This window comes from Sinocyclocheilus anshuiensis, unplaced genomic scaffold (assembly GCF_001515605.1).
Source record: "Sinocyclocheilus anshuiensis isolate Anshui unplaced genomic scaffold, SAMN03320099.WGS_v1.1 scaffold1783, whole genome shotgun sequence".
NCBI classification, from domain to species: domain Eukaryota; kingdom Metazoa; phylum Chordata; class Actinopteri; order Cypriniformes; family Cyprinidae; genus Sinocyclocheilus; species Sinocyclocheilus anshuiensis.
In genome coordinates, this window is record NW_015551111.1 from 524,320 (window position 1) to 542,667 (window position 18,348).

An 18,348-nucleotide genomic window follows, 5' to 3' on the forward strand; every position below is an offset into this window, starting at 1 on the left:
TAGTCCACCCTGCTGGTGATAAAGGCATGAACAAGTTTCTCCAAGTCTTGACTGGAAACAAAACATCTAATTCTTGCAATGTTTTTGAGATGATAGTATGCTGATTTAGTTACTGGTTTGATATGACTACTGAAACTAAGGTCTGTCTCCAGAATCACACCAAGATTCCTTACTTGATTTTTAGTTGATAGACCCCTAGAGTCAAGGTATGCATTCACCTTTAGAACTTCATCTTTGTTTCCAAATGCAATGACTTCAGTTTTTTCCTTGTTTAACTGAAGAAAGTTCTGGCACATCCAACTGTTAATTTCATCAGTGCATTGGCAGAGGGAGTCAATGGGGCTGTAGTCATTTGGAGATAAGGCTAGGTAAATCTGGGTATCATCAGCATAGCTGTGATAGGCAATTTGGTTATTTCTCATTATTTGACTTAGTGGGAGCATATACAGGCTAAACAAGTAAAAAAAATTAAGTAAAAAATTCGAATTTAGTTTTTCAGCCATCTTGACAGCCCTACTATCCACTTTCATTCTCACCTTTCTTCAGTTACACCAGATGGTCGGGCATCTGATTTAGTGAAACCGTTGCCATTAGATCATCGTAAGTGAGGTATAGTCAAGTGACATCTTCTTGCCTGGTTGCCTCTTGCTACAGTAGAGTTCCCATTGGCCTCTCTGCTCACTGCTGAGTCTTTGCTTTTCAATGGCCCCATGGGTCAGTGCCCACCTGAGCATGATATGACCGCCAGAGCTCTACTGTGATTTCTATCTCTGCTTCTCATTCCTTCTAAACTTTTGTAAGTGGGTGATTTTTAGCCTATATTTGCTAAAACTCATGCAACAACATTTTTCCTTGGTGTCCTTGATTGAAAGGTTTAATATTTCTAAGCAAGCTCTTGATTGAAGGAAATTTGGGAGCACAATTTTATTTTTTAATTTATTTCAGTGCATTTGATTGCTCACTAATCAGCCATCGTTCTTTTTGGCTTTGGAAATTAATCCGATGATAATCTTATAGACTCCGAGACCAGTTTTAAGGACATTTAAGGCTAGACCAGTATGTCTGAGCCTCCCTTGCTCCTGGCTAGTCTAAATTGATCCAAATACGGGGGCCGTGTTACCCGAGGATAGCTCAGTGGGTGCTGTCCAATGCAATGAAAGATAGAGGTTTCTGCTGGTGTGTTCAGTCGGCCCACTGTGCCTTTGTGCAACATCACACTCACACAAGAGAATAAAATGACCAGTGCTATAAAGAGAACTACATTTAATTTATCTCGCTGAAATACTGTCCAATAATCTCTAGCTCACTCTCTCTTTCTGACAGGAACATTTTGATACTGGCGCATCATTTATTTTACCCCAATCGTATCCCGTTACTGTGGCCATATGCAGTAATGCTGACCTAGTCTCCTCTTTTTCCTCCTACAGTATTTTATTATCCTCATTGTTTCTCTTGTCCTCTTTATACTGCTTTAAACTGACAGTGGGGTCTCTAGGCAAATGCGTTCTGCACTTGTGCCTGTGTGCCGACTGTTCCACTAGATAAGATAGACGGCACTTGAGAGGAAGCCCTGGAATATCCTTAAACTCACACACCAGTGAAACTCAACCAATTCTCCAGAGCTTTGTTGAACGGTTTTGGCACAAACCTCCCAGGAAATCTACTAAAGGCTTACAAGTATGTGTGGATCTCTCATGACAAAGCCAGTGCAATGAAAGCAACCATTTTTAGTATCACTTCATTTGACTTTGCCTTTGCTGGAAAACGCAGACTTTTTCTTTCTTTTGAGGACTGAGGTGAATTTTGTTTCAACATGGTTGAATTAAAGGAATAGTTCACCCAATCATGAAAATTTTGTCATTATTTACATCAATACTTATATAATAAAACAAATAAATTTTGGACCCTATTGACTTTCATTGTATCAACAAAACAGTTAATCCCAAAATTATCTTTCATTAATATTTATATATTTATATTTTATATATATTTATATTTTACTTATTGCATTTATATTATACAGTTCAGTACTATATATACATACAATACAAGATAATATAATAATATTTTTTATAATCTATTTTAGGATAAAAACATTTCGTAAAATTTCCTAATTTTTTTATAATGTGCTTAATAGATAAATATTGTGAATGTAAATGCAAAAAAAAGTAGGTATTTACAAACCTCGAGAGATTAATTATATGGTTTAACAGTGTTATCAGAAAAATGCTAGTCGCTGCGCCCCCTCTTACTCTATCTTAGTGACTAATTGTTCTTTAAAGGCTGTACAAGAAACATGGTAAACTACGCAGGAGTGACATCTTGCTAGAGCTTTGTTTCAGCATCCTACTTGTCGTCTCTTTCTTCTTTTGTTGCCTTCTTTACCTGTTTCTTTCTCTCACTAAGCAGTGTTTCTTTGTGTCTCTTAGCAGGTGGGAGTGGAACTTAGAGTGGAGAAAGAGGTGCAGAGACAGACTGATAGCTGGAAAGAAGCAAACTAGAACAGACAGCAGCAAGAGAGAGGCGTAGAAGAGGAGGAACACAGCATGAATGTAGCATGGAGGTGAAGGAGCGTCGGCCTTACTGCGCTTTCTCTCGGAGCAGGAGAGAACGAGGGAGAGACTGGGAGAGGGAAGAAGACAGAGAGGAGGGGGAGGGCTACAGGGAGGGTCCCGGCAACCGCCGTCACACCGGCTCATCCTCCGTCCTTACCCAGAAGTCTTATAGCTCCAGTGAGACGCTGAAGGCCTTTGATCAACATCCATCCACCCAGGGGCTTTATGGGCATCGCATGCTAGACATGGTGCCAAGGGACACTGAGGAATACAGAGCTCCAGGTAAGTGCTCTTTAACATTCACCATATGGACAGGAAACTCTGGAGTCCTTCAAGCTTGCAAATGTGATTTATTTTAAAGCAACAAGGAAAATAAAAACAGACATTTGGAATGCTAAAAGTAAAACATAGAAAAAAGAAATGCAGTATACAGCACTAAACTGCATAAACATGTATCTATAGACGTATGCACTCTGAAAAAAAAGATTTTATGGTATATAAATTATTTTCTCTCAATTTTTTCAACAGGCATAATTTAATACTGTAATGACGATCAAACTATATCTTTCTAAATTAAATAAGTCCAGTGCACAGTGTAGCATACTGTGGCACATGACCGGTCAGTAACGTGACCTCACTTCTCCTTGACCTCTCAGCCAAACAGGAGCTAAATCTTCAGATTTAATTCAGTCGTATTCAGAAAATAAATCCCATGTCTTTGACAAAACATTCTAGACCACAAAGAGAAGACCAAGATTGTTTCCAAGTACATTTTAAGCCAAAGATTATTTCATAAAGTTTGCCTTAACTGGATATGCAATTAAGTCCACACACACACACGCACACACACACACACACACACACACACACAAAGCCATTATAAAAATAATAATAATTATGATAATAATAAATATTTTTATTTAAAGAAATTAAAGCAAGCAGATTTTTTTCTAATTAATTGTTTTCGCTATTCAATAAAACACATACAATGACGTACAGGCATTATTTCTACAATAAAACAATAACTTTAATATCACTATGTTTACAAAATTGTTACCAGATATGTATGGATTTAATCCTGGATACACATTTTTTTATTTAATATTTTAGATTTTTTTGTATTTTTTTTTACAGCAACTGCTGCATATACAGTATAACACGGGAAGCTAATTCTTTATAACTCTTAAAGGAACTACATTGCAGACCATTTACTGTTCAATAAACACATTTTTCCATATCAATAAAAGTCTGATCGTATGGGTTGCAAGCATCAATTTAACGATTATATTGCACTGTGATCCAACACCTACTTTTTATTTCTTCAATATCTTGAATACCTTTTATATACTGTAGACCAAGCCACAATAGAAGAGGTAGTTTTTTGCAAAGCACTGAATGTCTAGAAATGTAAACCCTATAATGACATTTTAATTAGTTTAATTGACTAAGTTACAGATATTATTTCAGCCTGTCATTGAGGCAGTCTAAATGAAAGTACTTTAAATCAGCACAGAACACTTTTGTCAGACAGCTGTATTCAGGTTGGGCACCTTCATTTTCATTTCATTTTGATATCTAATAAAGCCCACCAGACACTCATTTGCTGATTATTCACAAAGTATTCAAACTATTTCATAAATATTTGATGGTTTATCATGATGAGACACTTTTTAAGTGGAAGGGTAGGATACTGCTCATTCAAACTTAATTTCATTAGAAATACACTTAGTTGGTTAATTGTGCTTTATAGTGCGCTCCATAACCTTAGGCTGTTACACTTAGGGGGACGGCTTTAATTAGCAGCCGTGTTTGTGCCTGATCGGCACAAAAGCCGAAGGAGAGAAATCTTGCCTGTATTCATGATACAAATGTTCCGTCATTTTATTTTAATCACAGCCTGGCTAAATCGTGGCAGTTTGCCTTGCATTGGCTTCCACAGTTTGCAGTATTTCAAAATGTGTATTTCAGATAATGCCCTCATGTGGTAATTAATGTCAGCACTTGTGTTGAGTTATTTTGTTTCGTATCTATGAGTGTACTCATAATTTAAATTCCGGTGTATTCATTTTCATGTGTCACCTACTCTGTGTGCTTTTAGTCATAAAGCACTCAGCATATGCTATCAGGTACAAGAATATGGTTTTAAAAGCAGAGCTGAAGGAAGTAGAGGGGTGCTGAGTCTCAAGGTGAATTTCAATCTGAAGTGGAACAGGTTCTATTTTGTACTGTGTAGTAAATCCTCAGATTTTCTTGTGTTGGAAGAGGTAGAGCTTTCCCACTTTCAGATTCAGCTGAACAGAAATTCACCTGCTGAAAAAGAAAAGAAGATCAGTAAATAGAAAAAGGTAATTCAGTAAGTTAAATAAGTCTATACAACAAATAATGCTCACTGTTAAGAATCAAATATCAATGAATTATAAAATAAGTTGAAAGTGTGAAAAAAAATAAAAAATACAAATGTTCTCCATTTAATAAACATAAGCAGACCAGGCTTTTTTATTAGACTCTTTTTGCCTTTTTTATTTTAAGTAGGCATAATTTTGTTTCTTCATATTTTTTAATTAACATAAATGTTAATGAAAGTATGAAAACAGTATAACAGAAATGTTGATGAAAAAAATTAAAGTATATTTTCGATGCAGTGTTAAAACAAACCCTTAAAATAGACTCCTCAACTCCACATTATAAATAAATAAATAAACATTATTTTTAATCTTAAAATGTGCCCATAATTAGGTAATCAGTTTTATATTTCGTTCTGCCAAAACTGTCTGAAATGTTACTGTTTATTAGTTTCGCTTGGTTTGTCATTTTGTATCAGTAAAAATGTATTGATAAGATTCATTCTGTTTATGTGACGTTATTCTTATGAACAAAGGCCACTTTGAATCAAGTATTCACTATTATCTAAATTAATTTTTGTCTATGAAAAGGTACCAATAAAAATAAAAAAAATCAAGTAAAATGTGCAACACTCAAAAAAAGGTTCTTTTAATAGTTTTCTCTTTTTCATTTTACATAGTTTTTTTGTATTCTTTGTAGTTTTACATATTTTATCTTAAATAATTTCCTACATCAAATCAATCTATGCATTGGCGGGGAGAACAAAAACACAAATGTAAAACATAGATCTTCGAGAAAGAAAAAAAAACATAAAAAAAAAAACATTTAAGTATGAATCTAATTCGTTCCCTGGTTAGAAAGAATAGTCACCACATAAATTAACAAACATGTACTTGGGAACATAAAACTGCTGTTGTTCTTGCTGCATCTTTATTTAAATGCTTTAAATATTTTAATATAAAAGTGTATGCACTGCAAGAGTTTGAATGCAAGTTAAAATAATTAAATAGTTTGTGCGTGATTTTCAGCAAGTTCACAGTTATTGTGTTTACTTTTTACTTTTAATTTTTTGTGCATACACTCTCTGTATTAAGTATGCACTTTGAATCTTGCAGGCCAGAGTCTGTCACTGAGACAGCTTGGGATATGCGGCCCTGCTCCTCGCCGTGGTCTGAGCTTCTGCGCTGAGACTGGACTCAGTCATCATACACAGCTCAGCGGAGCAGACCAAATCCAGAACGCCGGGGGCATACCTCCTGACTGCGCCATGCTATGGGTTAAGACACACGGACGGGACGCGCAGCTGTCCTGCCGGTCCAACTCTGCTTTAGCACTCACAGACACAGAGCAGGACAACAAATCGGGTCAGGAGAATGGTAAGTCCACCTGTGTTTCATTCTCAATTGTAACCTTGCATTGAGCAAAATTCCCCGATAGTTAATGCTGGTGACGTAAAACTGCAAAAGTGAGAAAATACCCCAGAGCAAGTCAAGGCAAAGTCACCTTGAGTCACTAAAGGGTAAGGATGTAATTGGTTAGAGCTAATAATCGGTAGCCAACAACTGGTTTAAGTGACTGTATTAATGGATCGACTGGTTATATTTGGAGCCTAAGGGGCACTGTGGGAGTTATAGGCATTTCAGAGAAAATAACATAATTTCCTGAAGCATATGAGCAAACGGTTCAGAGAACTGCTAGACACTTCCTCTGGGCCTGTGCCGAATCATAGATGGCTTTGTCACTCATATTCATGTGCGGATCCACAGGGTGTTGCTGGGCTTGCAAACATTCGGTGGATGAAGAGGGGCCCACTGGTTTGAAGTGCAAATTGGTGTGCGATGGAAACCTTAATGCCTTATGGATTAGGGAGTGCATTTGAAAAAGCAAATTGTCTATATATGAAATACCTGCATGTCAAAGCACATACATCTGTATTTTAATTTGATTTTTGTTTTGTTTTTCTGGGGACGCATAATTAGCTTTTTTCCTGCAGTGAGCATGCTGGACTGTTTTGGACAAAGTTTATTGTTGTGAAGTATCTAGTTGGTTTTGTTTTCAAAGGAAAAAAAAAAAAAAAGAATAGTCTGTGCCAAGCCATTTTTTATTCACATTCACCTATTCACTACTGAGTTATTGCAGCATATACAATATTAGTAGGGAAAAAAAGGGAGTAAAGATTTTAAAATGGCCATGCCATGCAGTGGATATTTTTGACAACATGGGTATTTGTTGCAGAAAATGTTGCTTTAAAAAAGAAAAGGGAAAAAATAGGGGAGTGTAATCCTTGTAGGCTAAACATATCTAATGTAGGATCTGTAGTGTCTCATGTTCAGCGTTCACTGCATTGATCAAAGGAAACCACATCTGAAATGCACACGCTCAATTTACATGTCACATTAGACACTATTTACTGCTGCTTTCTCCTCGTTTGGTGTGATATAATGTTTAATATAATGCAAGAATGCACTCCTGAGAAGCTCTTGTTAGACCATAGTTTAGAATATGTACACATTTGTGACTAAAGGATAAACCAAGTGATATACCTCTATTTATGTTCATTAACATTTAATATTTAGATTTAAGCAGTGGGATGCAAAAGTCTGAGTACACTGAAAATCTTAAGTGGAAAAATTTCCACTTAAAAGTGGAAATAAAAGCTTTAGACTTTGAATTCGATTATAAAATAAATTGACATTATTGACATCAAATGAAAAGGACATGTTCCTGATTCTGCACTATTTCTAGGTCAAATAAGCAAATTTGTGACACTGATCATGTAAACTCATTTGTTTTTTATATATTTCTAGGATTTCACAGCTTGTAAAAAGTCAAAATTCTTCAAAGAGCTCTTGTATCATTCTCAAATTATACTAGATATCATATTATATGTTATTGTATGTATAATGAAAAATAATTGTATTTTATTAGAAAAATTACTAAAAAATATCACTGGTAGTCTCAAACTTTTTGAGCCCACTGTGTGTGAAATGTGTTCCTTGTAGGGAACTTGTGTATAAGGCTACAAAATAGCCTTGTGTTTTAAAAAAATACTCTGGCAGAAGTTCTATAAAATGTTTGACTCAGACATGCAGGTGAGCAGTAGTATTTGACCAGCATATTCAAAGCTATTTTTCTTCTTTTTCTTTGCTGTGGATTAGGTCTGGGACTTGGTCCGTTTGAGTCAAAATATAATGATGTAGCTGAGAGCGGGCTGTCTGCTTCACAGCACTCCATTAAGAGAATGAGGTCAAATTTCTCTGCACAGTCGTTCAGCTTCTGTATCTCTCCCCATCTTTCCCGAAATCTCTCCAGTCTGCTATGCAAAATATGCTAAAGCTGTGTTATAGCACTGTGCTCTGTGTATCCAGTCTCCTCCAGAGGGACTAGTCATTATTATATAAAGTTATAGATGACTCTCGAGAGCGATGATTATTTATTAGTCAGTCGGATGTTAAAATGTAAAAAGGGTGTTTTTCATCAATAATTAGCCTACATTTTGTACAGTCAGTGTTTGATATATTTCTAGGGTTTCACAGTTTGTGGTCTTAGGGTTGAGCAACCCTTTGAAACTTTAATGGTTACATAACTCCACAAATATTTGAATAAAAATTAAATGTTAAAAGTGTCTTTACAAATTTGACGCAAACAGATTTATTTGTCTGTAGTCCAGGGTCTCTAACTGAAGGCCTCTCTCTGTGAAGAATTCATGCAAATGTGAGACACTGTGTGATTTACTGTAACAATTAAGCTGCACTTTTAAAGGTGTGGGATGAGTTTCCACAGAGACCTTATTGAGGCTGACTGTAAATTGTTATAAAACGTGTCTTTGGCAACCCATATAAAGCATAGTCTGAATTTTAGAGTTTATTTTTACCTATTAAAGCAATTTCTTTGTTTCTTTGTTATTTTTGCAAATTAAAATCAGTCATTTTTAGATTTAAATCTGTCATACTGTAATTCCAGAATCACTGTGGATGAATCAACAATACCACATTCTTAATTTTCCCCCTGCGTTTGACAGCATAAAACCAATCACTCTCATTACATCAACAAAGATGACTGCACCACAGCAACGCTGACTGAACAGCACGCCGTTGCAACGGTCTTGTTTTGTTGCATTGCATTGCACCGCTTGCTTGTGGTGTATACACAGTGTTGCACGGCACCTTTGAAAAGAAATCAGCAGCAGTAAAAATGCTGTGGGTAATGCTCTCGGAGCGGCTCAGCTGCAGGGTCAAAAGCACTTCTTAAAACATCATCCTTTTAGCACACCTGTTACACTTCCATCTCCATCTCTCTCTAAAATAATATATAATGATATTTCTCTGCCTTGTTTATCATGTAGTTTTTGCCTTTGTTTGCCATAAACTAAATTAATAGGCTATATGCAGATACATATTTCATAGATTATTATCTATCTTCATTACTCATTAAGCAGCAATGACCCCTTTCTAAGATTTATTTATCTACTATGATTTTCGGTGCATTCTGTCAGCTTCTGACATTTTGATTGTCCTTTACTACCTGTATAAGTAATTATTAAAAGTCAATTTGTAGCTGCAAGTTTGACCATATAAATGTAAGACAGCACATGATTGCATCACACTGAGAAAAAAAATGACAGAAAAAGGAGCATAATGCTTTTGGGAGTATTTATAGAATATTATAAATGTATTTATGTATATTATTAATAAATAAGTAAATAGAACATATTTATTTAATGCTTTATGAGGATTTTAGCAAATTGTCTATAAATATATAAATAAATGCATTTATTATAAATTATTATATCTTAGAAATTATTTATTTATTTACAGATCTAATCATGAAAACTAAATGCATTTTGGCTGTTTAGATATGTAAAATTCACCATGTCACAAATGGAGATTTGGGAGCCTTGTAATCCATGCATGAACAAGCAATCATGGATGAAACACGTGGACTGAGCAATCTCAAAACTCAGATACTACTGGGGCAGAGAGAGCATTCCACAGAATTTTGCTGCCCCACATTAGCATTGCATATAGCAGAGGAATAGTAGTTTGGGTTTAGACCTGTTTTGCACATATGTTTGTGGCCAGTATGTAAGTGAAATGTGCACATGCCCAATTGGATTGAAGTGACCAAGTATAAATACTCTCCTGTTCACAGTGAATTAATCCATCCTCATATGAGGCATTTAAAGGGATAGTTCACCCAAAAAATGTTGTTCCAAACCTGTATGACTTTGTTTCCTCTGAAGAACATAAAAGAAGATATTTTGAAAAATGTCTCCTTTTTTTCAGATATTTTATATCAGAAGAAGATATTTTGAAGAATGCTGAAGTCCAAATCACATTCAACAGAATAAATAAAGTCATACAGGTTTAAAACGACTTGAGGGTGTATAAATAATAATAATTTTCATTTTTGGGTGAACTATTCCTTTAAGTAAGAACTCCACCTCTCTTTTGGCATAAATACAGTATAACCCCTGTAGAGGGTCATATATCAGAATCTGTTATAGCTATAAACCATATTCATTGCTGGTATAATTTAAGATGATCCATTTTTAAGGAAGTGCTTGAAGATATACAGTATATCACAGTCTGAGACCTAACGGCTCAGGGAACATCCAAACAAGGCTCCTTTCAAAATAGGCAATAAAACAATATTTCAGCGGCGCTACTGCTGTGAATACGTATGATTCTTTGCTTTCTCTAAGCTTCAACTGGATGTTCATGTGAAAGTGTTTCTCCCTGATATTCATTTGAATCTTGTCCTTCATACAAACTTTTATGAAGTTGGAAAAATGATATTTTCATCCAAGAACATAAAAGTGAAAAAGTAAGAACTTCTTGTTCTGAATAAAACACTTTATTATCAGACAAGGCCAGTCACTGAGTTGAAAGATTACTTTCATGACTAAGTGAACGTGTGCATATTTAAGGGAGCTGTAAAGGGAATTAATTAAGGTTGGAGACTTACTTATTAAGTGAACCTTCAAGCAAGACCTCCCACATACAAAACATGGTCAAAACAATAGATCCAACATATGAGCCAGGTTTCAATGTATGAGCCAGGTTTAGTTTTTAATGTTAGAAGAACTTTTTCCCCCTTAAAGGAACTTTAGCTAATTTGTATTCCTGTAAGGGATGTTAAAAGCCTCTACAGTCATGGCCAAGAAAGACATTGTGACAAAAGTCATCACTGTGAACAAAAGTTAGAGAAGCTCTTCGTTTAGTCAGGAAATAGCCTGGAAACCCAGCTGCCCCCCGCTTTTGTCTGGCCTGGTTGGTATTATCAGAGGATAAATGAGCCCTATCATAATCTTCAGTGCCTGTGAAGCTTTCTCTCTGTCTTTCTTTCTCTCTTCCTTGTGCATGCGGGTGTTTGCACTGTGTTTTCACATGAGAGGAGTATATATATAGGCTCCGTGTGTGTATATGTTCTCACCCCCTAAGGCCAATGAGGGATGCGGTCTCAGTTCTTAAACATCATTATAAGATCAGAGAGGAATCTCTGATCTTATAATGATGTTTAAGAACTGAGACCGCATTTCCCTTGTGTACTGTAATATCTGCTCCACATTTCCATTCAGCGCATTGATGGAGAATCCGTTGCTAATGCACATTATCTATATCAACTAGCGATTTGGACTGGTGAGAACAGACTACCAGAAAAAACTTCTTCGCACCCCCAGAGGGACAGACAGAAGCAGGTTTGGATCCACGTAGGCCATCCCTCACTCATCGACAGGATGCTTAACCAACCATCTGTCACATCTGCAAACATTTCCCCGCCTCTCTTTATGACATCAAGGTGTTTGCTCGATTGATCATTGCAGACATAATGGCCAGCTTGTTTTCCATATGCATTTCCACTTTTCCACAACAATGCCCAGAATGTCCAGGAGTGTACAACCATCTGTGGCAGCTTAGAAATTGAATGAGTCTCTCTTGCCATGCAAAAAAAAAAGGGTACAATCTCAACATGGCCAGCAAGTCATTCAAGTGTAGTTTTCACAGGGTTTTTCTTTTTCTTTTTTTCTTTAGACAAACTTCAAACGGAAAGACTGATGAGGCCTGTGTTTGATGCATTCTCATTACTCTGGGTGGCAGGAGAGTTTAGTCTGATGGTCTAAGTACAGAGTGATACAGGCGAAATGGGTCACACAGGGTGCCAGTGCAGCTTTAGCTTCATAAGCAGCACACAGACTGATAGAGATAATTACTATGTGCCAAATTGTCTCTTGGTCTCTTCTGCTTTTTTTTTATTACAGTTCAGCAAGAGGGCTTCACCTTAAAGGTTACAGTCTATAGCTATATATAATGCAATTGATCGGCTTATAGCAGGATTAGGTTTTGATGGCCTAAAAAAAGATGCCGCACTTGTGCGATTCTTCAAAAGGTTTTTTTCTGTATCCCACAGCACAGATGGAGGGTGTCTTTATCTGGGCTTTAGGGTTTTTGGAAAGTGTTACTCTCAATTATAAATACAATATTGTTTTGGAATCAATTTGAGAAATTGACTTGGACCTTTTTTGGTATTTCTGATTGTCCAACTGAGAGCCTAGATGGCTGTGTTTTATGATGGGGGAGAAATCGTCAAATGTTGCCATAATGAAAGAATGTTTTTTTTTTGTTGTCATTTTGTAATGCTGATAAAAAGGAACTGGGGTAGTGGAAAGAAACCAAAAATGGCATTTATTATAAAACACAAGCAACATTTTCTTGTGTTCCACTGCACAATAAACATATATAAATAAAAATAAAATAAAATAAAAAGAACAAGAAGAATGAGATCAACATTGCATTTCAAGCACCAACAAGACTTTTGCATTAAATTTGTTAATAAGAACAAAAATCAAGTATGCATACAGAGAGATTGCAATTTTTTTTTTTAATGTATCCAATTATAACATGCTTTACAGTATGCTTTAGCATTTGCATCTGTCTTCAAGAGCATCAGTTTGAATAGGAACAAAATTAGTATTTTCTGATGGTATATTTACTGTAGCCTTAAATTAAATTCTCCTCTCCCATAGTTAGCATGGAGTCAGATATTAAAAATAAAACCTTCAGAACATTGTAAGGTATAACAACCAAGTGTTTCTTGATAACATTACTAATCATATATTTTTTTAAATAATCTTAACTTATGGTGTACTGTATGTTATTTTATGATGAAGCAGCACTTTTTCACCCCAAATTAGCACACTAATTATGAAGCAGAATTTAAGGGCATCATTACAGGAACCATGCTGAACTAAGGCCAAAACTTTTTCAATGTTTAGTCTCCCCAACATATAAATTGTGCAAAATACTACACATGGAAATTGAATGTTATGTTGTTGAAACAGTTGTTATTATGTTATTAAAACATTAGTGAATAGGAAGAATAAGTAGGGCTTTGGTAAGAAATATTAAGGGTCAACACAAATTAATATTAAATGTACCTCAACAAAAGTGCACCTAGAATGAGTTGTTTTATGGATCTTTTAAGAATTTCTGAAGTCTTCTCTTGTCTTGTCCTTTGTCTTGCGTGTCCTACTTGTTTTGTTGGACACTTAATCTGAATTTGAAGTCATAGTTCATCCAAAAATGAAAATTGGCATCATTTACTTACCCTCATGTCACTACATGTATGACTTACTTTCTTGTGCGGATCACAAAAAAAAAAAGAAATGAAATAAAAAAAAAAAAATGTTGAAAACCAAACATTTTGGTTAGCATTCACTAACCAAAAAGTGCTAATATTTATTTAGGGCTACATATGCAGTGCTTCCCACAGGTTTGAAATATACTTGCGGTGGTAGCCGGGTGGAAAATCCTCCTATTGCCCATTGCACAAAAATGGTCTACATGTGACAAATAACAAATAATGTGTGCTTTTTAACAATACTTTAATTAATTGAAATTCATTTTAATTACATAGGCTACTATTACATTTAATTACATACTAATATTATGCATTACTATATGCATTGTAAATTATGCAAAATCACAGCATTTTAATGGTAGAGTTCTCCTTACTTTGTCATATAGTGTCTCTCAGTGAATGGGCCACAGATTTTACTGATACTAGTAAAATCTATATATTGAATAATATGTGTCAAATAATGTTCTTAGTCTTTTCTTCCTGTGGGGAATCCCAGGGCATTGTAAATTATGCAAAATCACAGCATTTTAATCGTAGAGTTCTCCTTACTTTGTCATATAGTGTCTCTCAGTGAATGGGACACAGATTTTACTGATACTAGTAAAATCTATATATTGAATAATATGTGTCAAATAATGTTCTTAGTCTTTTCTTCCTGTGGGGAATCCCAGCCAGAAACTACAATAGTTTACTATGAATGAAATGGAAATTAAATGAAATACAATGAATGTAACCAAATACTAATAAAAAGATTTAAAAACTTAACGTGTGACTTTCTTAATTATAAACAAGCCCGAAATACACCGGGACTCTTATTCTGAAATGTCTATACAATTGCAGGATGATTCTTCAGATGAGAGATAAAATATGCATTCTTACAACCGTCTAAAACATATTACATAAAGGCCATAAAGTAGACATTGTCATAATTCATCAACTCGAGTTCATAAGCAATTGCTTGGCATAAATGTGCGCTATTCATTGATTGAGAATCACTTTGGAGCAGTTGCGCGAGCCTGTTGAACAAGCAATAGCGCAGGCGCCTTGTGACACTGCAACGTGCAGCGCTCTTTTTTTTAATGAAATAATTTTGAGAAGTTTAATAATCGATAGGCTGTATCGCGATTTATGTTTTTCCATCCCCAAAATATAAGACTACTTAAAGTGATCATTGTTTTACCATTTCATGTATTGAAGACTTTTTAAGACATACATTTAAGAAAACTCACCCGGAGGGATTGATTGAGAATCACTTTGAAGCAGTTGCGCGAGCCTGTCGAACAAGCAATAGCGCAGGCGCCTTGTGACACTGCAACGTGCAGCGCTCTTTTTTTTAATGAAATAATTTTGAAGTTTAATAATCGATAGGCTGTATCGCGATTTATGTTTTTCCATCCCCAAAATATAAGACTACTTAAAGTGATCATTGTTTTACCATTTCATGTATTGAAGACTTTTTAAGACATACATTTAAGAAAACTCACCCGGAGGGATTTTGCTTTATTCGCACACGTGCTCCTTAAATACATTTTACAGTTTGCGCACATCTATTTTTATTTGCTACTGAAGCGCCCGCACTGTCGGGCCCTGTGTTTGTCTGTGAAATATCCACCGCATCTCTGCAGCGCACGTGGGAAGGTCAGCGGGAGTAAAGAGTTGTCGCGCACACAGAACGAGCAGATACGAAACGTGTAGGGCGAGGGGAGATTTTCCTCCAGTTAATCGATCGCGGATGGTTTCATTATTTTGGGCGGATACAAAAAGTATGAGGATAAAAATAATAAAAGCAAAAATGTTTCTCCATATATACTTGGGCGGCCGTTAATATACCTGGGCGGCCCGCCCAAGTGATTTACTTCACTTGATTTAAGTGATTGACTTGCAATGTAGAGGGTTGTATGGGTAATTTCATGTATGTAGGCTATGTGCAGCAGCAGCATGTCTGTGGATGTATTGGCAAAATCAAGTCTGTAGGCTACATGTTCTAGCCCAGACCTGGGCGGCCCGCCCAAGTAAAGTCTATGTGTGGGAAGCACTGATATGTATATGGCTAAAACATATTTGTTTTTAACAAAGAAAGTGAATTGTTTAACTTTTATTGACAACATGTGAGTAAATGAAGATATAGTTGTCATTTATGAGTGAATTATCCCCACTGTTGTAGTTAGATATCATGAGTTCTCATACCTAATTAAAGTAGGCCTACATAAAGTTCTATTTGGTTGTCTATAATGTTAATTCAGGCCTATCATGTGACATGACAGACTGTAGAGTACCATTTCAAAAGCAATGTATACCAGTACATCTTTTATTCTTGAATGTAGTCTACAAGGGATTTGTGATAACCAAAATGCATTAATATTCTTTATTTTGTGACTGTTGTCTCTGATAAAATGTAAAAGCAAGCAGAAAAATCCATTTAAGTTAGTCTGAGGCTTTAGCATTTTTACTTACGACTTAGATAACAATGCTTTTGGGAAACATGTCGTTAAGATTAAGTATACCTTACGTTCTGTTCACTTTCTGCTTGCTGTTTGGGGAAACCCAGCCAAAGTCAGGTAAAAAACACAACTAAATGTAAAGTTTTTGCTGAGGTCGCCACTGGCGATTATATATATTTACCTGTTATAACTTAAAAATTTGCATGTAATGCCTTTTTTCCTGATTGTTTTGCAATCACATCTTTTGTTATGTTCACGTATTAAACTGAGGCGATGCGTGCGCATCAAAGTTTTAGTGGAAAAAAGAGTTAACAGTCCTCATCTCTGCCGCACAGCAGCTGACTGATTAAAAGTGAACCCATTTAATCTTCCTCTTTACTACTATAGTACATAATGAACATGAATTAACATCAAAAGTTAGCCTATTTTATAAGAGAGCCTACAGTACAACAACTTACTGAAATGTCTCATGTAAAAGCTCATTCCGTGTTTCAAACTGCGGAAAACGTGTAAAGCTTGTAAACATTGCAACGTAATATACTTTTACCTCAGAATAACCATTCGGTGTCCATAAGATCATCAGTCAGCTAGAAAAATAACTATAAAGAGGAGCATTTTGCTTTATGCGCTATTGCATATTAATATTTTTACTTAACCTGTTATCTACATGATTCAACTCCTCCTATAAAATTGCATTTTACTAATTAAGAAAAACAGACTGAAAGTGTGAAAGGCATACATAAAAATAAAGGTGCTAAAAAGGTTCTTTACATAACCATTTTTGGTTCCACAAAGAACCATTCAGTCAAAGGTTCTTTAAAGAACCATATCTTTCTCAACTTTTTATAATATGAAGAACCTTCTTTCGCCACAAATAACCTTTTGTGAAAAGTAAAGGTTCTTCAGATGTTAAAGGTTCTTTATGAAACCATTTAGACAAAAAAGCTTATTCTATGGCATCGTGAAGCACCTTAATTTTTAAGAGTGTATGACAACAATTACAGGATGCATTGAGGAGGAGCCCAAACTACACTCAGTGGCCAATTGATGCTTATGGTCCACGATATTGGTACAGATTCTGTGTAATGAACAATTCTTTGTGACTATATATTTCAATAGTTGGAAAAGACATTTAGTTCCCACTTTAAGTGAACCTTAGTTCCCAGGTCATCTACAAGATGGATTAAAATGCTGATAAAGTCAAGAAAAGATGATCAATAAAACACGTTTATTCTGTGGCACCTAAAAAAATAATTTGGCGCCTAAGTTTTTTTCTTATAGGAGCCAATGGCTCCTTACTCGATTTTTTTGTCTGGAGCCCTGTGTTCAGACAATCCCACTTTCACTCAAGCTGCAAGCACATATTAATTGCTTGTGTAATTCCTATTTGTCTAATATATGCTATATATATTTTCCCCCTTAATGGGCACCTATTATGCTAAATTCACTTTTGCATGTTGTTTGAACATAAATGTGTGTTGGCAGTGTGTGTACCCAAGCACCCTATAATGATAAAAATCCGCCCACTCCTTTTTTTTAAATCCCCATAAATCATAAGCAGTGTCTCAGAACAAGCCGTTTGCAGAATCTGTACAATGTGATGTCACATTGTACAGGCCCCGCCCCTGACTGTTGACAGACATTGCCGTATTAGCAGAGACCCCGCCGTGATTGAGAAGCACACTATCCGCCATGTTTATCTTCACGCTAGAGCAATATTAAAGCAGCATTCATGTAAGAAATGTCTTCTTATTAAAGCGTTAGAAGGTATTCGGTCCAGAGCAGTGAATGATTTTCTGTTTTTATTTTATTGTTTGGCTCACATTAACAGCGTAGACAGCAGTAGGTACTGCATATTACGCTGCTGTCACTTAATACACAGATCTAATATAAACATGCGATTTCTTTCCTAGTTGTTTACCTTCACAGATATTATCAACTGTGTTTATGTAACATATGTGTGTGTGTGTGTGTGTTTTGACATAACCTTGTGTGTATGTGACAGTTTAAGCACAATAAGACATGAAAGAGAACTTAGTTCTGTACTCACATGCTGTGTGACAGCTGCTTTCTGTGCGTGTGCTTCGGATGTGTGCGCTCAGAAAACACTACCCTTACCAAAAAGTAGTATACTTCAAGTTTATTTTAGTAAGTATACTTAAGTAAAGTTCAAGTATATTTTTATGATCATAACCAATGTCCATCACATATGCGGACTGATATCTAAAAGTTTTTTTTTATTTTTATTCTTTTCACATTTAGATTTAAAAATTGAATAAAACGTCAGCAATAAAAACAGCTAACTAGTTTAACTGATTATCTTAAAAGTCCATAGATATCGCTATTATTTAATACGGCTGTTAACACGT

At 35.6% G+C, this 18,348-nt stretch overlaps 1 protein-coding gene across 1 annotated transcript in view; it reads left to right on the forward strand.

Annotated features, from left to right (window-relative positions):
* Positions 1-18,348, forward strand: part of LOC107662954 (teneurin-3-like) — a gene marked incomplete at its 3' end in the record, with an annotated part of 51,120 nt that overhangs the window by 4,087 nt on the left and 28,685 nt on the right. Inside the window, exons 2-3 of the mRNA XM_016453088.1 lie at positions 2,430-2,837; positions 6,014-6,274. Coding sequence (XP_016308574.1) covers positions 2,558-2,837; positions 6,014-6,274 — 541 coding nt within the window. The remainder of the gene's footprint in view (positions 1-2,429; positions 2,838-6,013; positions 6,275-18,348) is intronic.